The sequence below is a fragment of the Dendrobates tinctorius genome, unplaced genomic scaffold, assembly GCF_039654945.1.
Source record: "Dendrobates tinctorius isolate UK_male_01 unplaced genomic scaffold, ASM3965494v1 ptg000054l, whole genome shotgun sequence".
Classification (NCBI taxonomy): domain Eukaryota; kingdom Metazoa; phylum Chordata; class Amphibia; order Anura; family Dendrobatidae; genus Dendrobates; species Dendrobates tinctorius.
Genome location: NW_027361722.1, coordinates 17,219,118 through 17,239,417, shown reverse-complemented (window position 1 = coordinate 17,239,417; position 20,300 = coordinate 17,219,118). Strand labels below are relative to the sequence as shown.

At 48.3% G+C, this 20,300-nt stretch overlaps 1 protein-coding gene across 4 annotated transcripts in view; it reads left to right on the top strand.

The window, feature by feature from the left end:
- The first annotated feature begins 3 nt into the window (after positions 1–3).
- LOC141091528 (Golgi pH regulator) overlaps positions 4–20,300 on the top strand; it is a 34,561-nt gene continuing 14,264 nt past the window's right edge. The window contains exons 1-8 of one of the 4 annotated variants that reach the window (XM_073577172.1): positions 4–143; positions 547–698; positions 1,805–1,864; positions 2,247–2,350; positions 8,868–8,974; positions 9,579–9,680; positions 9,832–9,952; positions 10,042–10,122. In XM_073577172.1, coding sequence (XP_073433273.1) covers positions 657–698; positions 1,805–1,864; positions 2,247–2,350; positions 8,868–8,974; positions 9,579–9,680; positions 9,832–9,952; positions 10,042–10,122 — 617 coding nt within the window. In that variant the 5' untranslated portion in view covers positions 4–143; positions 547–656. Of the gene's footprint in view, positions 268–546; positions 699–1,804; positions 1,865–2,246; positions 2,351–8,867; positions 8,975–9,578; positions 9,681–9,831; positions 9,953–10,041; positions 10,123–20,300 lie in introns of those variants that run through there. The other 3 variants (XM_073577171.1, XM_073577173.1, XM_073577174.1) reach the window with 3 other exon arrangements.

The following is a 20,300-nucleotide window of genomic DNA, read 5'->3' as shown; positions in this document are numbered from 1 at the left end:
CCAATCATCTCATAGGAAGCAGGAACACTAGAGCGCCAAGTGACGTATCGCAGGTTATCTCGGTCTTAGGAGACATTTTTGATGACTTGATTGTAGATTACATAGAGCGTTAATAAGTCTCCGCAAACATGGCGCCGGCCACGGTAAGAGGGACAGGAGACTAGCCTGTGCTGTGACAGAGGAGCTGATGTGGACGACGATGATGTGCGACAGCTGAGTGTGTGGAGGGAAAGAAGTGACAGTGAGTGACGAGGAGAAGATACACCGGTGACTGACGCCTGCAACTACTGACATGAAGAGCTAGGGACCTTTACTGGGTGTCGGGGAATCCTGGGACTTGTACTTCCGACCAATAAGGAATGCTGACACTTGTAGTGCATAGTCATAGATAATGCTGGGACTTGTAGTGCATAGTCATAGATAATGCTGGGACTTGTAGTAGTGCCCCCTGAATCCGCTGCTCCTCTGTGGACCAGTCACTCTCACCATCGCTGCGCTGTCAGTAGTAGTTCCTGTGATCATGTCTCCCCGCCTTCATCGTTGCAGTTTTCCTCGAGCCGCGGAGCCGACGTGAGGAATCTCCCAGCGCTGATCTGATGTGAAGAGACCCCGGACCGCCGAGCCCAAATATCTGGAAATCACCGTGCTCAGCCGCCATGAGCTTCCTCATCGACTCCGTCCTCATGGTCATCTCTCAGGTGAGGGGCAGAACCGGGTACTGCCTAGAGAACCCGTCCGTCCCCCCAGAGGCCCTGCCCTAGAGAACCCGTCCCCCCCCCCGGAGGCCCTGCCCTAGAGAACCCGTCCCTCCCCCCCCCCCCCGGAGGCCCTGCCCTAGAGAACCCGTCCCTCCCCCCCCCCGGAGGCCCTGCCCTAGAGAACCCGTCCCTCCCCCCCCCCCCCCCCGTAGGCCCTGCCCTAGAGAACCCGTCCCTCCCCCCCCCCCGTAGGCCCTGCCCTAGAGAACCCGTCCCTCCCCCCCCCCCCCCGGAGGCCCTGCCCTAGAGAACCCGTCCCTCCCCCCCGGAGGCCCTGCCCTAGAGAACCCGTCCCTCCCCCCCGGAGGCCCTTCCCTAGAGAACCCGTCCCTCCCCCCGGAGGCCCTGCCCTAGAGAACCCGTCCCTCCCCCCCCCCGGAGGCCCTGCCCTAGAGAACCCGTCCCTCCCCCCCCCCGGAGGCCCTGCCCTAGAGAACCCGTCCCTCCCCCCCCGGAGGCCCTGCCCTAGAGAACCCGTCCCTCCCCCCCCCCCGGAGGCCCTGCCCTAGAGAACCCGTCCCTCCCCCCCCCCGGAGGCCCTGCCCTAGAGAACCCGTCCCTCCCCCCCCCCCGGAGGCCCTGCCCTAGAGAACCCGTCCCTCCCCCCCCCCCCCGGAGGCCCTGCCCTAGAGAACCCGTCCCTCCCCCCCCGGAGGCCCTGCCCTAGAGAACCCGTCCCTCCCCCCCCGGAGGCCCTGCCCTAGAGAACCCGTCCCTCCCCCCCCGGAGGCCCTGCCCTAGAGAACCCGTCCCTCCCCCCGGAGGCCCTGCCCTAGAGAGCCCGTCCCTCCCCCGGAAGACCAGTCCTTTTTCCTGGAGGGCCCATCCATTAATATGTATGGACAATGTGTAACTCATCTTTTCCCCTGGTGGGGCGCTGCATGGAGATTGAGACCTACACTCAGTTTCCTTACAGATTACATCTGATCGCTGAGGGACCCCTGTAACAGTAGAGATAATCCACAGAGCAGAGCCCCTTTAACCCTTGTTCTGCTGCATACCTGTTTCATGTTTTGTGAGGACCTCTCCGTCCTTTTGTGTCGCAGCTGCTGTTCTTCGGCTTCGGGTGGCTGTTTTTCATGCGTCAGCTCTTCAAAGATTATGAGGTAAGTGCGACACTGTCAGAGGGGGACAAGGACACCGCACACTCCTAATATTTACGAACTTCAAAATATTTTGCAGAAAAAATATAAATATGTAAATATATGTGTAAAATAAAAAGCGTCTCCGGTAAGTCCGAGCTCATACGAAAAATACGACTTGCATTTGTTTCGCATGTGCTGCTTCTCATTGACCCCCGTGACGCGATCCCAAGGGACCGATCGGTTACTATGATTATTGATCGGTGCACTGTGAGTCTGCGACTGCTGGTGACGAGGCCGCTGGGAACATGATCCCATTATCTAGTCCTGTTCCCAGTATGTCTGTAGAGGACGACGTGACGTCACTCCGGGATTTTCTTCCTCCCCCCCCCCCCCCCCCCTGCAGGTGCGGCAGTACGTCGTCCAAGTCGTCTTCTCCGTCACCTTCGCCTTCTCTTGCACCATGTTTGAACTCATCATTTTCGAGATCCTGGGCTTACTCAATAGCAGGTGGGTAATGAACGTCCGAAGTTATTTCAGCTTTGGTTTCCTGCCGCTTTACGTAGATTTATACCTCATTTGTCTCTTTCAAAAATTAGATAAAATTGCAGATAGGTTATAAAACACGCAAATTAGCATTTTCTCTTATTAATTCTCCTCCCCGTTCTCAAGATTGGGGGAATGTTTTAATTTTATAGTTTACTAGTGTCACGGGGTCCTTCTCCGGTATCACACAATCAACAGAGCAAGCGAAGAGTGAACAATTCCAAGACCTTTATTTAGGTAAAAAAACGAAAGGTCCATATTCAGTCCACCACACAAAGGATAAGATAGTCCAGAATCTGAATGCAGTTCAGTAACAGTATAACATGTCCAGGGAGATGAGAGTCCAAAATCCAGCTACATGTTCCATATACTCTTCTTTCTCTCTCAAGTCCTGTGTTCACAAGAGGCTCTCCACACTGGAACTGACTTGTCGAGCCCCTGTCCTCCCCAGCCCCCTCCTTATGTCCAGGGGGAGTCAAACAGGTTGGGGCGGTTTGCAGGCCTCCCAGAGGACAACAAAGGAGCCTTGGGGATTAAGGAACTACAGGGGGACATCAAGAGACAGAGACAGTCAGGCTGTAGACTTACAAGGCAACAAGAAAAACACTATGAAAATAAGTGAAATAGAAATATACACAAAATGATATCCACATAGCATATCACACCATCACAACCTCTCCCCCCTCATAATAAGTGAGCACGCCATAGGGTTTACACAGACCTCTGGCCTGCTCACTTTAGTCCACATTGCTCAATTGTTTATAGTTCCTTGTACAGTGGCAGGGGTTGCAGTAATTATAAGCACTTGTTGCCCTTCCATAAATTCCCAGGTTCTGGCGTTACGGTCATACCAGGTTTCTTGACTGGACTGGGCCATTTGCTGTTGATCATTAGCCAAGGTAGCTAGCTGGGCGAGACGATCTTGAACTCTAGAACGTAGAGAATGATGGGCATTCCAATGTCTGCGATATCTCCCTCCAATTGTTCTTTCAGAAGAGTGAGAGGCCCACGGACCTTCTGGCCAAACAGATTGCTCCCCAGTGGGGTCCGGGTGTCGTGGTGCTTGAAGGGCCTGTAGTTGAGTGGCTGCTCCCACAAAATGACACTGTAACTCCCCAATGTCGTTCCCAAGGAGGATATCTGCAGGAAGTCCTCCCATAACTCCAATCCAGGACAGTTTTTCTCCAAAACCATAATCCAAACGCACAGAAGCTCCCTGTATATATTTGCGGACATCCTTCGCCAAGACAAAAGGAATTCCTGCACCCTGGTGAATTGCCTCGGGTCGAACCACAAGGGGGTCAGCGATATTCTGAAATGCCCCCGTGTCTCTAAATCCTGACACTTTGTATCCATCAATTAAGACATCCTGCAGGTGGCGTTGACGTTGCTCTGGGTAACCAAAAGGACAGAGGCTGAAGTCCGTACACTCCAGGAAGGGTATCTATGGTGCCGTGGTCGGTGGTCCACTCTGGTGTGGATGGTGGTAGCTCTTCCTCAGGCGGGATGGAGTACACCAGATGCACTGGACGAGGTGGGGCTGCGTGGGGCTCCCTCCGGATCCTGCAGATATCCTCCTTGGTAACGACATTGGGGAGTTACAGTGCCAATTTGTGGGACAGTCACCCGACTACAGGCCCTTCAAGCACTACGTCATCCGGACCTCACCGGGGAGCAACCACCACGAACCGCATCAGAGTCGGTAAGCAATACATTCGCTGCTACTACATTGGGAGAGTCTTGGGACAGAAAGGAGTTTAGGAGAGAAATAGAGGGTGACACTACCTTAGCAGCCCTTAGGCGAAAGGCAGAAACTGGGCACATGGGAGATAATGGGGATGGCTTCACTCGAGAGAACGGACTGTATTACCATGTAACAAAGTCAGTGACCAGGGCAACCCTGACTCAACGACCAGGCAACTCATTGTCCCTCAGAAGTACAGGGCACAGCTACTCCAACTGGCCCATGACATCCCCTTGGCTGGACATCAAGGGAGAAAAAGGACTGAAAAGAGACTCACACAAAGATTTTACTGGCCGGGCGTCTCGCAGTCGGTAGCCCATTATTGCCGCACCTGCGATGTGTGCCAGCGAATGCGGCATCCAGGAGCTCGACATAAGGTACCCCTGCAATCCCTGCCCATAATTGAGGAACCATTTCAACGTGTAGCCGTCGACATCATAGGTCCTCTGGCCCACCCCAGCAGGTCAGGGAAAAAATATATCCTGACCGTGGTGGACTATGCCACTAGGTATCCTGAAGCTGTGGCCCTGTCCAGTATTACAGCAGTAAAGGTAGCCGAGGGCCTTGTTACCATCTTTACCCCGGTAGGGTTTCCTAGTGAAATATTATCGGATCAAGGCACTCAGTTCATGTCAGATCTGGTCCAGTCCCTTTGGCATACCTGTGGTGTTCGAGCCATTCGCACCACCCCATACCACCCGCAGACCAACGGACTATGTGAACGCTTTAATGGAACCCTAAAAATATGCTGAGGGCTTTTGTTGACGTTGAAAAAGACTGGGGAAAGTACCTGCCACATCACCTCTTCGCCTATCGGGAGGTTCCCCAAGAGTCCACAGGGTTCTCTCCCTTCGAACTACTGTTTAGCTGGAAGGTCCGTGGGCCTCTCACTCTTCTGAAAGAACATTTGGAAGGAGACATCTCAGATACCGGAATGCCCATCGTTCCCTATGTTCTAGAGCTCAGAGACCGTCTCGCCCAGCTAGCTACCTTCGCTAGAGAACATCAGCGAATGGCCCAGTCCAGACAAAAAACCTGGTATGACCATAATGCCAGGAACCGGGAATTTATGGAAGGACAGCAAGTGCTCATGATTACTGCTTCCCCTGCCAACAAGCTTCAAGCAGTGTGGGAAGGCCCTTATCAGGTTGTCAAGAAAATTAATGACACTAACTATGTTATTGCCCTGGACTTTAGTGGTCGACGACAGAAAACCGTCCATATTAACATGCTGAAAGACTACCACGACCGATCTCTGCCTGTTCTAGCTGTCTGCCACCCCCCTAGTGATACCGCCGACGACGAGTATCTCCCAGATCTCCTCCAGGTTGCCCAAGCGGGAGGATCACTGGAACAAGTGCCCCTGGGCTCCCATTTATCGGATATACAAAAGGACGATATTGTCGCCGTACTAAGGCCGAGGGCTGCTGCTTTCTCCTCAAAGCCGGGGAAGACTACTCTCACCAGTCACCATGTGGAAACCCCCGGACAACGCCCCATCCAGCAGGCTGCCTACCGGGTTCCAGAGGCTGTTCAAGGCATGATAAAGAACGAACTGGAGGAGATGAAACAGCTGGGAGTTATTCAGCCATCTCACAGTTCTTGGGCCTCTCCTGTCGTCCTGGTCCCCAAGAAGGATGGTACAACACGATCCTGCGTTGATTACAGACGACTAAATGATGCCACCAAGAGAGATGCTTATCCCATGCCCAGGATTGATGATCTATTGGATCGTCTGGCCAGTGCCCAATTTGTGACCACGTTAGACTTGAGCAAGGGGTACTGGCAGATACCCCTAATGGAGGATGCTCGGGAGCGCTCAGCCTTCATTACTCCATTTGGACTTTTTGATTTCCTGGGAATGCCCTTTGGGATGAAAACTGCCCCCACTACTTTCCAGAGACTGGTGGATCGACTGCTACAACAATGTCAGGACTTTGCCTGTGCTTACTTAGACGACATTGACATTTTTAGCACAACCTGGGAGGAACATCTTAAACACTTGGGAATAGTGCTGGACTGTATCCTTACTGCAGGACTGACCATTCGCCCTGATAAGTGCCAAATAGGGATGGCTGAGGTGCAGTACCTTGGGCATAGAGTAGGGGGTGGGACACTAAGGCCTGAGCCTGCCAAGGTGGAAGCCATTAGCAACTGGTGTAGACCCCAGACTAAAAAGCAGGTACTTGCATTTTTAGGAACTGCTGGATACTATCGCAAATTTGTTTCTAACTTCAGCACCTTGGCCAAGCCCCTAACCGACCTGACCCGCAAGAACATGCCTAGGAATGTGACGTGGACGCCTGCATGCGAGGATGCCTTTTCAGCGTTAAAGACTGCCCTCGTCACTGCTCCTGTCTTGGCTGCCCCGGATTATGAACGCAGGTAACTCGTGCAGACAGATGCATCCACCTTTGGGATTGGGGCAGTAATTAGCCAAGTGAACGCCGCCGGAGAAGAACATCCTGTTGCTTTTGCCAGTAGGAAACTACTGGATCGGGAAGTTGCCTATGCCACTATTGAAAAGGAGTGCCTTGCCATCGTGTGGGCGCTAAAAAAATTGCAGCCATACTTGTATGGCAGAGACTTTACAATTGTTACAGACCACAACCCCCTCACATGGCTGAACCGCGTATCAGGGGACAATGGAAGATTGCTGCGGTGGAGCTTGTCCTTACAACCCTACAGCTTCTCCATCCAATACAAGCGGGGAAGCCAACACCAGAACGCCGATGGTCTGTCTCGACAAGAAGAACCATAGGCTCCCCAGGCCGACCTACCTCTGCCACTGTACAAGGAACTAGAAATGACTGCGCTATGTGGACTAAAGTGAGCAGGCCAGAAGTCTGTGTAGACCTCATGGCGTGCTCACTTATTATGGGGGGGGGGGAGGTTGTGATGGTATGATATGCTATGTGGATGTCATTCTGTGTATATTTCTATTTCACTTGTTTTCATAGTGTTTTTCTTGATCCCCTGTGGGTCTACAGCCTGACTGTGTCTGTCTCTTGATGACCCCCTGTAGTGCATTAATCTCCAAGGCTACTTTGTTCTCCTCTCGGAGGCCTGGAAACCGCCCCAACCTGTTTAACTACCCCTGGACACAAGGTAGGGGGTGGGGAGAACAGGAGCTGGTCAAGTCAGTTCCTGTTTGGAGAGGATCATGTAAAGACTGCACTTCAGAGAGAAGGACCCATTTTTATCCTCTGGTGCTAGAGTTTTGAAATCTCATCTCCCTGGACTTTTTATCCTGTTACTGGACTACATTCTTGTTCTGGACTATTGTATCTTCAGTATGGTGGATTGTTTATGGACCTTCTAATTTTGCCTGTAATAAAGGTCTTGGGATTGTTCACCCTTCCCTCGCTCTGTTGATTGTGTGGTATTGGAGAAGTACCCCGTGACAGTCCATATTCAGTCCACCACACAAAGGATAAGATAGTCCAGAATCCGAATGCAGTTCAGTAACAGTATAACATGTCCAGGGAGACGAGATTCCAAAACTCTTGCACCAGAGGATAAAATGGGTCCTTCTCTCTGAAGTGCAGTCTTTACACCATCCACGCCACACAGGAACTGACTTGTCCAGCACCTGTCCTCTCCACCCCTTGTGTCCAGAGGTAGTCAAACAGGTTGGGGTGGTTTGCAGGCCTTCCAGAGGAGAACAAAGGAGCCTTGGGGATTTAGGAACTACAGGAGGACATCAAGAGACAGAGACAGTCAGGCTGTAGACTTACAAGGCAACAAGAAAAACACTATGAAAATAAGTGAAATAGAAATATTCACAAAATGATATCCACATAGCATATCACACCATCACAACTAGCCTCTTCTACAGATTATGAGCAATGGTTAAACAACTAGCAAAGATCACAGCGCTCACAAGCTCTTTGCCTTAGAGGCTTGCACAATATATGGGTTAAGGACGTACCGGGAGTCGTAGGTCCCTGTATATGGAGCTGCCCTGATAATATAATTGATGGCTGTACTAAGATTGCTGCTGTGTAGATGTACGGTGGCTCTGGCGCCGCCTTCATGTGCGTACGGTGGCTCTGGCGCTGCCTTCATGTGCTGACGGTGGCTCTGGCGCCGCCTTCATGTGCTGACGGTGGCTCTGGCGCCGCCTTCATGTGCTGACGGTGGCTCTGGCGCCGCCTTCATGTGCTGACGGTGGCTCTGGCGCCGCCTTCATGTGCTGACGGTGGCTCTGGCGCCGCCTTCATGTGCTGACGGTGGCTCTGGCGCCGCCTTCATGTGCTGACGGTGGCTCTGGCGCCGCCTTCATGTGCTGACGGTGGCTCTGGCGCCGCCTTCATGTGCTGACGTGGTTCTGAACTTGTACACATGTAGCAATCAATATCGTTCTTCATGGCTATGTTAAAAATAAATATCAAATCTTTAAGTTTTGAGAATTTTTTTTTATCAGGAGGATTTGTTTAACGGAATCTCTCCAAAGCCTTCTCAACTACTCAAAATTAGGTTCTGTACTAATGGTGGTTCTGGTGATGTATTTATGTAATTACGCCTTGAATTTTTTTACGGCCCTTGGGATTGGTTCAGTATGGCAATGTGGCCCTTGGACCAAAAAATGTTGTGCAGTCCTACTTTAGAGCCTGCACACGGCATTCTGAAGCCGACCGAATCGCCTGATCTGACCATTGTCGGTGCCCCTTTTCGTTCTCTACCCAATGTTATATCTTGTATCTGATGACAAAGATGGTGGTTGTTGTCCCACAGCTCTCGGTATTTCCACTGGAAGCTGAACCTGTGCGTTATCCTGCTGGTCCTCGTCTTCGTGGTCCCTTTCTATATTGGATACTTCGTGTTGAGCAACATCCGACTGTGTGAGTACAGACCAGCGACTGCCTGCTGTGACTCTAGGGCACTGTTAGCCATATTAGCACTTCTGTCCGTTTTAGCCTGTCACCCATTGTTTCCCCCTCTGGGTGACATCGTCTGCTGATTAAATTTTGACTTGAGAATCGGATTGACTTAATTCATCTTGATTCTAACAAGAAGGACTGACAGCTCACTGAGGAATAAAACTCTAGCTGACTCTATGGATAGAGGAAGAAAAAGAGGAGGAGCACAGTGAAAGAGAGACAGATTCACTCTTTTCAGTTTTCTAACAAGTCTTTCCTCTCACCCCAGAGCTTGACTCTCATCTACACAGCTCAGTATTGCTGTATATTGTCTCCTATTCTGCAGCTTTCTGCTATTTAGCTCACCCAGAGCTGGATTCATATCTACACTGCTCAGTATTGCTGTATATTGTGTCCTATTACTGCAGCTTTCTATGAAGTGTTTAGATCACCTAGCTCTAGGTTCACAGCTACACTTCTCAGTACTGAAGCTGAAGATTAGAGAGCGTTCTTTAAACACATCCAAAGCTATATTTTTGTAGGTGCACCCTTCTCATCTTTAAAAATGAATCTTCTCTCTGCCCAGTGCATCGTCAGCGGCTGCTCTTCTCTTGCGTGGTTTGGCTCACCTTCATGTATTTCTTCTGGAAGCTGGGAGATCCCTTCCCTATACTAAGCCCAAGACACGGTAAGTTCAGTCTGTACATCACTGGGAATAAGGTCTAAAGGTGAGGATACACTATCAGGTATTGTATTTCTAATTTCGACTATCACTCCCATCATTCATTACTGGGTGTATCTGGTTGGAGTTATTTGCATTGTAATGTCTCTTCCTGCAGGAATACTTTCCATTGAGCAGCTGATCAGCAGAGTGGGTGTTATCGGGGTGACACTAATGGCCTTACTGTCTGGATTTGGTGCCGTGAATTGTCCCTACACCTATATGTCCTACTTCTTAAGGTGAGTGGATTCACTGTTATTGTACATTTTATTTTTTACATTAAAATGCATTTATAATATGAACGTTTATGGTTTCTTGGGTTTTCCAGGAATGTGACAGAAGCCGATATCCAGGCACTGGAGAGAAGACTGCTGCAAACCATGGATATGATTGTCAGTAAGAAAAAAAGGTAATGCTGGGAAATGTCCACTAGAGGGCAGCAACCTCCTGTGCTATACTGCTCCTATGTACAAGAATATAACTACTAAAATACTGCCCCCTATGTACAAGAATATAACTACTATAATACTGCCCCCTATGTACAAGAATATAACTACTATAATACTGCCCCCTATGTACAAGAATATAACTACTATAATACTGCCCCTATGTACAAGAATATAACTACTATAATACTGCCCCCTATGTACAAGAATATAACTACTATAATACTGCTCCTATGTACAAGAATATAACTACTATAATACTGCCCCTATATACAAGAATATAACTACTATAATACTGCCCCATGTACAAGAATATAACTACTATAATACTGCCCCTATATACAAGAATATAACTACTATAATACTGCTCCCTATATACAAGAATATAACTACTATAATACTGCCCCTATGTACAAGAATATAACTACTATAATACTGCTCCTATGTACAAGAATATAACTACTATAATACTGCCCCTATGTACAAGAATATAACTACTATAATACTGCCCCTATATACAAGAATATAACTACTATAATACTGCTCCCTATATACAAGAATATACTATAATACTGCCCCTATGTACAAGAATATAACTACTATAATACTGCCCCCTATGTACAAGAATATAACTACTATAATACTGCCCCTATGTACAAGAATATAACTACTATAATACTGCCCCTATGTACAAGAATATAACTACTATAATACTGCTCCTTTGTACAAGAATATAACTATTATTATACTGCTCCTATGTACAAGAATATAACTACTATAATACTGCCCCTATGTACAAGAATATAACTACTATAATACTGCCCCTATGTACAAGAATATAACTACTATAATACTGCCCCTATGTACAAGAATATAACTACTATAATACTGCCCCTATGTACAAGAATATAACTACTATAATACTGCCCCTACTGTATATACAAGAATATAACTACTATGATACTGCTACTATGTACAAGAATATAACTACTATAATACTGCCCCTATCTGTGAGGTTGTGTGTCAGTGGTTCTCCTGATGTCTGGAGCAAGCCCAGGGAGGGGCCACCCTGGGCGGGGAAGCTCCCCGGGCAAGGCCCAGGCTTCCCGGCCTACACTGGGACTAGCCTCCCAGGTTTATACTAATGGGAATGTTAATCCCAAAGCCGCTGTGAGACCAGTGAATGCAGCGAGTCAAAGCTGCAGCAGTTTGGTGAAAGAAGAAAAAGCTGTGAGTAAAGTTTTGGGAGGAAAACCTTCTCCAGTTCCAGCAAAGAAGCAAGAAGGCAATGTGTCAGTGAGTGATGGAAACCAGCAGAATGTGAAGTCTTGTAGCTCCCCAGTCAGTAAGCAGCTCCTGCCAGGTGCACAGGTGAGATCGGCCCCAGCTGTGCAGATCACCTCTCCTGCTTCCAGGCAGAGACGGACGTCTTTGGAAAGGCAGACAATGCAGGAGAACTTACAGCAACATGGCAGTATGGCGCGGTCAGGACGCACACGGTCACAGTCAGGTGGCAGCGATAAACCTGCTGCGGAGCCTGCATCCAGCCAAGGGGCCACAAAACCATCCGTGGTGGACCCGCACAAGACTGTCTTCAAAACCCCTGTACCCGTGCTCAAGACTAAACCTGTGGGGCCGGCGCGTGCACCCGAGCTGCAGCTAGCGGATGAGATACCGGGACTTGTCCGAAAACTGGGTGAGTTACAGCAGCAAAAAAAAGCGCTGCAAATGGAGGTAGACTTCATCTACAGTCTAAAGACCACTAATCCTGCCAGTAATGACGCCTATGACCTGAGACTGAACACACTGGGTGTACAGCTGGCGAGTGTTGTGCAGGACACTGAATCTGGGCTGGAGAGCATGGGGCCCCTGGCCGAGACCTACAGGAACCGCGAGCGGTTCGCCTCCTATAAGCAGGACTGTGCTGTAGAGGCCAGGACCCCTGATGTTCAGGACGGGACCCCCCAGCAGCGGACACGGCCAGTGTTACAGGCTGCCCGCTTCTGCTTCCAGGAGGGAAAACAAATGCGGCAGCAGGAAGCTCAGTGTGAACAGGAGCATGCACTTCAGACTGCAGCAGAGGCACCACAGGTCCCAGAATGCCCCACACAGGAGCAGGACAGTGTATGTGAGACTGTTTGTGTTGATGAGGCAGCCGAGTGTGAACAGGAGCACACACTGCAGACTCCAGCAGAGGCACCACAGGTCCCAGAATGCCCCACACAGGAGCAGGACAGTATATGTGAGACTGTTTGTGCTGATGAGGCTGAGGCTGAAGCACAGACTGTGGCTGGGGATGCTGTGCCCATGGGGTCGGGGGTTGGAGGGGTTTCACATTCTGTAATGGACGTCGCACTGTCTGATGATAATAATGCTGCTTATAATAATGTGCATGATATGTGTGACTATCCCCCTTTGCCATCTAGTCCACAAGGTGTGACAGCCCCCCCTGCTGCAGGCCCTCTACCTGTCAGTCAGCCCAGTGTGACCCGGCAGGTGCCCCCCAGGAATGCCTGGAGCCGCGGCGCCCCGTCCTTCACTTCCAGCACCAGGTATACCTGCCAGACATTCAAACGCATTAATGTGGTGCGGTTTAAATACATAGGTGCCAAGGAGGATCTGCCACAACGCAGGTATGTGGTGAGAGAGCTGCTCTGCGGCCAGATGGGGTTTGTGGCAAATGAGATACTGGCAGTGTCTAATCTTCAGGACAGGCAGGGCTACGAGGTCAGCTTCAAGCTCATGTCTGACCTGGACAGATTCTGGGCCAATTACCCCAAGTTCAGAGATGCTGAGGGCTGGAATAAGTTTGTGTTGGTTCCTATCTCCAGGCCGGACACTGTCACAGTAAACATCACCTTCTGGAATGAGGCCGTTCCTCCACAGGACATCGAGGTGTGGCTCCGGAGACACTGTGACCTCGTCTCTGGACTCACCAAGGTCAGAGATGAGGATGGTATCTGGACAGTGGGGTGGCGGGTCTTGGTAAAATTACGGCAATGTGATAACATCACTGCCCACTTACCCAACTCCTTCTTCATTGGGAGGGAGAAGGGAAGGTGTTATTATCCCGGACAACCCAGAAAGTGCTCCAAATGTGGTGGGAAAGGTCATCTGGCTAACGCCTGTACTGTGGTGAAGTGCAGTCTGTGTGAGGCAATCGGCCATGTCGCTGCAGACTGCCGGGACGTCAGGTGCAACCTCTGTGGTAGGATGGGCCACCCTCACAGGGACTGTCCAGACGCCTGGCACAACATCTGCAGAGTCTTCCCTGATGAGTTAGTGATGGCAGGGGCAGAGGCTCAGGAGGATGAGGATGTGGTGGCAGGGACACATGGGGAGGAGGATTTAATGTCAGGAGAGATGTTGACCAGCTCAGATGCCCACCAGGAGTCCACTCAGGCAGCACCAGAGAAGCAGGGTGCAGAGGGGAACATGGAGGTCGTCCATCAGGTCCAGCAGCCTCAGATACCCCCCCCTTCAGCATCGCTGTCTGTATCTGATGACTGGAACCTTAATAATAATAAAAGGAAGAAAAAGAACACATCCTCCCGTAAACCTGAGGAAGAATATGACACTGGTCAGATTGCTAGTAAGAAGGTTCAGAATTCTGCAGGAGTGATGGTCGTGTCCAACAAGTATGGAGTTTTATCTGACTCCAATGGTGACGATTATGAGGAAGAGTTGAGGAAAGTTGATGCTGAGTGTAACAGGGACATAGAGAACCATCCCCCGCCAAAGCGGAAGCCCTTATCTGTGGACCCTCAGGTAGAGTCTGACATGGACACCAGTGGTGGACAGAACATCTCTGACTCATGATGATGGCTGTTACTCTGCTCCTTCTATATTGTGCTGTGATGGCGGGGTTCTCATTGACAGTGACCTCGAGCAATGTGAATAGCATTAAGCTGAGGAGAACTAGACACACGGTGTATGAACATCTCAAATATCTGGACACAGATGTCATCTTCCTGCAGGAGACACGACTGACATCTCTGGGGCTTATGAGAGAGGCTGAGAGGGAATGGCGGTCCGGTCCTTCTTTCTGGTCACTGGCTGTGGAGCCTTACGCCGGGGTCGCTGTCCTGTTTAGCACCAATGATGTGACTGTGCATAGGATGACGGAGGTGGTCATGGGAAGATGTCTGGTCCTAGAAGTCACTGTCCATGGGAGGTGACTCCGGCTTATTAACATCTATGGGCCACAGACAGTGACTGACAGGATCCAGCTGTTTAATGACGTCAAGCCTTAGCTCTTCACTTCTCTTCCAGTGGTGATGGCGGGGGACTTTAATGCCATACTGACATCAGGTGACAGCTCCTCAGGCAGGATAGTGACCAGGGACGGTAAGGTCCTACATAGCGTCATAATGCAGGCAGGACTGACTGACGTTTTCACACAGGGTGGGCGACAGCCAAAATTCACGTATTCATGTTCCAACAGGAGCAGTAGGATAGATTTTGCTTTTGTCAGTCCTACTGAGGCTGTCGGCGCCCTGGGTGAGAAGGTCGTCCCTTACTTTGATCACCTCGCCTTGTGCTTCTTTTTGGGGACCTCTAACCGTCCGGACATTGGTAGAGGGTTGTGGAAGCTCAATTCCAGTCTCCTGGATGATGCCTATGTTCAGAGCCGTGTTCACTCCCTTATCCAGCTTCATCTAGACAGGGTTGACTTCTATGACAACATGACTGACTGGTGGGAGGACGTCAAGGAGGATATCAAATCCCTCTTAAAGAGACTGTCAGTTAATAAAGGGAGGAATAAGTACAGCCAGTATCTAAAGCTGTGCAAAGAATTGGAGTCACTGTATTCGGCGGGCGGGGATGACAAAGTGAAGATCGACCAGCTGAAATCTGAGATAAAGCAGTATCAGTATAGCAGGTATACCTCCCTGGTTCTTGGACGGGATTATGGGTCCTTAGGGGCCCCTGATCCCTTTGAGAATTGCAGGGAGAGGGTGGCCAAAAAAATGGTCACGGGTCTCATTGACTCCCAGGGTGTATTGCAGGATTCACGGGAGGGTATCCTGGAGGTGGTGAGATCTTACTATGCTGACTTGTTTCAGAGGAAAGTTTTGGATAAAGATGAGATGGCTCAATTCTTGGAGGCAACTCCAGTGCCTGATACTAATGATCTGGACTTATCTTGTTTGGCAGCAGAATTAACGGTGGAGGAAGTTAAGGAGGCTATTGATAAGTTATATCTGAAGAAGGCCCAGGTCCAGATGGTGTAACGGCAGAATTTTATAAGAAATTCAGAGACCTCCTGGCTCCAATCCTCGTGGATGTGTATAGAAATTGTCTAGAAAATCACCTGATGCCTCCATCCATGAGTGTCCTCGTTAATTCTGCTGTCTAAAGGTAAAGAGCCGAGCGACATCAAGATCAGGAGGCTGATTGCCCTCTTGAATGTGGACAGGAAGATTCTAGCAAAGATCCTATTTTCTAGATTAGTCTGTTTGTCCCCGGCACTGTTGGCAGGCTCTCAGTTTGGCACAGTAAAAGGGCGGAACATCTCTGGAGCAGTCATCTCGATACGAGAGATGTTTGAGAGATGTAAAGCTCTGCGGTGTGGGAGATATGTTGTTAGTCTGGACCAGGCTAAAGCCTTTGACAGGGTTGATCATGACTATCTGTGGGCCACTTTGTCATAGTCCTGCTACTACATGTGGGGACAAATGACACCGCAAGAAACGACCTGGAAACCATCTGCAGAGACTTTGAAGACTTAGGCAAGAAAGTGAAAGAACTGGGAGCGCAGGTGGTCTTCTCTTCCATCCTCCCAGTGGATGGCCATGGAACAAGGAGGTGGAATAAGATTCTGCAGGTGAACAACTGGCTACGTCGATGGTGCCGTCAGCAACGATTTGGATTTCTGGATCACGGAGTGAACTACTTATACGATGGACTACTTGCTAGAGATGGGGTGCACCTTACGAAGACTGGAAAGCATGTATTTGGAAGTCGCCTTGCTACACTTGTAAGGAGAGCTTTAAACTAGAACAACATGGGAAGGGAAGCAAAAGACCAGAAAAAGCCATACACCTGACAAATGCTATTGAGAACTCTGCTATTAGAAGTGGAAAGGAAGAACAAAGACGAAAGAATCTAATTAATAAAAATATTGGAGAAAGAGAAACCAATCACAAACTAAAATGTTTCTATACTAATGCACAAAGCATGGGCAACAAACAAGGAGAATTGGAACTACTAACACAGGAAAAGAAATATGATGTCATTGGAATCACTGAAACTTGGTGGGACAATACACATGATTGGAATACAAGACTAGAAGGATACAACTTATTTGCAAGAAACAGACTTGATAAACGAGGAGGGGGTGTCGCATTGTATGTTCGAAACGCGTATATCTGCACAGAGATTGAAGCTTCAGAGACTGGGAGTTCTGTGGAAACTGTTTGGGTAAGAATACAAGGACAGAACAATGGAAAGGACACCATTGTAGGCATTTACTACAGGCCGCCTGTGCAAGCCGAAGATATAGATGAACTCTTTATGCATCAGATGGCCAAGTTCTCCAAAAAATATGACATGGTTGTCATGGGAGATTTCAACTATCCAGACATTTGTTGGGAATCTCTCTCAGGCAAAACTAACAGGTCAAGGAAATTCTTATCCTCTCTTGCTGACAACTTTATCTTCCAAAAGGTAAGGGAGAAAACAAGGGGAACTGCTACCTTGGATCTAATCCTTATAAACAGGGAGGAAATGGTTGAGGAGGTAAAAGTGGCTGGGACCCTAGGAGGTAGCGACCATGCTATTTTAGAATTTTGGATAACTAGAGGTGGAAGACCTGTGAAGACTCAGACGTCAAGGTTAGATTTCAGAAAGGCAGATTTTAAGGGATTCAGAAAGAGAATTGGAGGGATCCAATGGCTGGATATCCTTAAAGACAAAAATGTCCAGGAAGGATGGGAAATCTTGAAAAATGAAATTCTCAATGCACAGTTGTTAACAATTCCGAAAAGAGGGAAGAATAGGAAGCATTTAAGGAAACCAGGATGGATGAACACAGAACTTAAGCACATGCTAAAAAGGAAGAAAAAAATGTTTATAAAATGGAAAGAGGGAGGCATATCTAAAGAAGAATATAATGCTGTCTGCAGAACCTGCAGGGCACAAATCAGATTTTCTAAAGCTGAAAATGAACTGAGGCTTGCAAGAGATGTCAAAAGCTATAATAAAGGATTTTGGGGATATGTCAAAAGTAAAAGAAAAGTCAAAGATGCTATAGTATTTTTACAGGATGAAAATGATGAAATGGTAAGACAGGATGTTGAGAAGGCTGAACTTTTAAATTCCTATTTTGCATCTGTTTTCTCTCAGAAAGGAAATGCAACATCAACTGTTATTCACTGTCCTATTAAGGGAATAGAAGAATCCAGGATATCTATAAACAGAAAGATAGTGAGGAAACACTTAGCTAACCTAAATGAATTCAAGTCTCCAGGTCCAGATGAATTACACCCCAGAGTACTGAAGGAGATAGCAGAAGAAATTTTTGAACCCCTCTCCATAATCTTTGAAAATTCTTGGAGAACAGGAGAAGTGCCAGAAGACTGGAGAAGAGCAAATGTTGTTCCTATCTTCAAAAAGGGGAAGAAGGTGGACCCAGGCAACTATAGGCCGGTGAGTCTGACTTCTATACCAGGAAAGATCTTTGAACAAATTATTAAACAACATGTATGTCAATACCTGGATAAGAATGAAGTGATTAAACAGAGTCAGCATGGGTTTGTAACTAATAAGTCATGTCAGACTAACTTAATTTCCTTCTATGACGGTATCACTGATTGGGTGGATCAAGGAAATGCTGTAGATATAGTATATCTTGACTTCAGCAAAGCATTTGACAAAGTCTCTCATACAATCCTTATTGAAAAAATGACTAAGTATGGAATGGACAAGGCAACTGTTAGGTGGATTCATAACTGGCTTAGTGATCGGACCCAAAGAGTGGTCGTAAATGGCTGCACATCCAGTTGGAAGAATGTCTCAAGTGGGGTACCACAGGGCTCTGTCCTGGGCCCTGTATTGTTCAACATCTTTATCAACGATTTAGATGAAGGAATTGAGGGTAAACTGATTAAATTTGCTGATGACACAAAGCTAGGAGGGATAGCTAATACTAGAGAAGAGAGAGAGAGGATTCAAAAAGATTTAAATAAACTGGAGAAGTGGGCAGCAACTAACAGAATGGTTTTTAACAGGGAGAAATGCAAAGTACTACATCTGGGCAATAAAAATGAAAAAGCATATATAGAATGGGAGGAATAGGGCTAAGTGACAGCACATGTGAAAAAGACTTGGGTATACTATTAGATCACAGACTGAATATGAGTCAACAGTGTGATGCAGCAGCAAAAAAGGCAAATGCAATTCTAGGATGTATTAACAGAAGCATACAGTCTAGATCACGTGAAGTCATTATTTCCCTCTACTCCTCTTTGGTCAAACCTCATCTGGAATATTGTGTCCAGTTTTGGGCACCACATTTTAAAAAAGACATCAACAAACTGGAGCAAGTTCAGAAAAGAGCGACCAGAATGGTGACCGGTCTGCAAACCCTGTCTTATGAGGAAAGGTTGCAGGATTTGGGAATGTTTAGTTTGCAAAAGAGAAGACTGAGAGGAGACTTAATAGCTGTCTACAAATATCTAAAGGGCTGTCACATTGTAGAAGGATCAACTTTATTCTCATTTGCACAAGGAAAGACTAGAAGCAATGGGATGAAACTGAATGGGAGGAGACACAGATTAGATATTAGAAAAAACTTTTTGACAGTTAGAGTGATCAATGAGTGGAACAGGGTGCCACGAGAAGTGGTGAGTTCTCCTTCAATGGAAGTCTTCAAACAGAGGCTGGACAGACATCTGACTGGGATGATTTAGCGAATCCTGCTTTGAGCAGGGGGTTGGACCAGATGGCCCAGGAGGTCCCTTCCAACTCTTAAAAAAGAAAAAAAAAAAAAAAAGTACGGTATTCCAGGACAATTTGTGGATTGGCTGAAGATGTTGTACAGAGAGGTGGTGAGCTTTCCTCTGATTAATGGTTGGCAGGGTGACACTTTTGGAGTTGGGGCGGGGGTGAGGCAGGGCTGCCCAATGAGTCCGCTCCTGTATGTTTTTGCCCTAGACCCGTTCCTGAGGTCACTGCAGGAGTGCGATTTTCAGGGGGTGCCGGTCCCCCACTGCCCGCCTCTGAATGTTGTTGCCTATGCGGACGATGTGACGCTGGTGATCTCCAATCCTCGTGAGGTGCAGATGTTATCTGCGTCCATCAGAAGCTACTCAGAGGCCTCCGGGTCTCTTGTCAACCTTGAAAAGAGTCAAGCTCTGTGGACATTAGATACTGAGCCCAGCTTTGATCTGCCGCAGTTTTCCAAAGCCTCCACCCATATTAAGATCCTAGGGGTTACATTTTGGAGAGATGATAATGCCACGCTAAATTGGGAGGAGAAATTGGAAACAGGAAATGCAAAGGTTCAGCGATGGAAGAACTGGAGGCTGACCTACAGAGAAAGGGTCACAATGTTGAAGACTTACCTGGTCCCCGTTTTCTTGTATGTCTCTGTCGCTTTCCCTTTGCCAGAATCTTTCTCAGCGAGGCTCTTCAGCCTGTTCTTCCAGCTCTTGTGGGGGAATAGGATGAACCTGATAAAGAGGGGAATAACGTACCTACGGCGGAGAGAGGGTGGGCTGGATATGTTGAATCCAAGGGTTTTCTTTGACTCCTTGTTTCTAAAGGTGAATTTTGGGAACATGGACTCACACAGTAGCTCCCTGTGGGTAAATAGTATCAGGTACTGGATATTGCCTTTTGCAGAATCTTGGGTGCGAGGCGGCAGTCTCAAGAGGAGGAGATGGACAGGTGACCACCTCCCCCAGTATCTGTACTATGGACTGAAGTGTGTTAGGAGGTGGGGACTGGAGAGGTCTTACATTGAGAGCAGTACGAGAAGAGACCTGTATGCTCGTGTATGTAGGACTTTCTTCTACTCTCCACTGGCCCTGAGAGATTGTGTCACCACCACCCTGCAGGAAAGCCTTAGGTTCCTAAACGGGAAACGACTTCCTCCTAAACTGTTTGATGTCACTTGGCTTTCACTGCATAGTCGGCT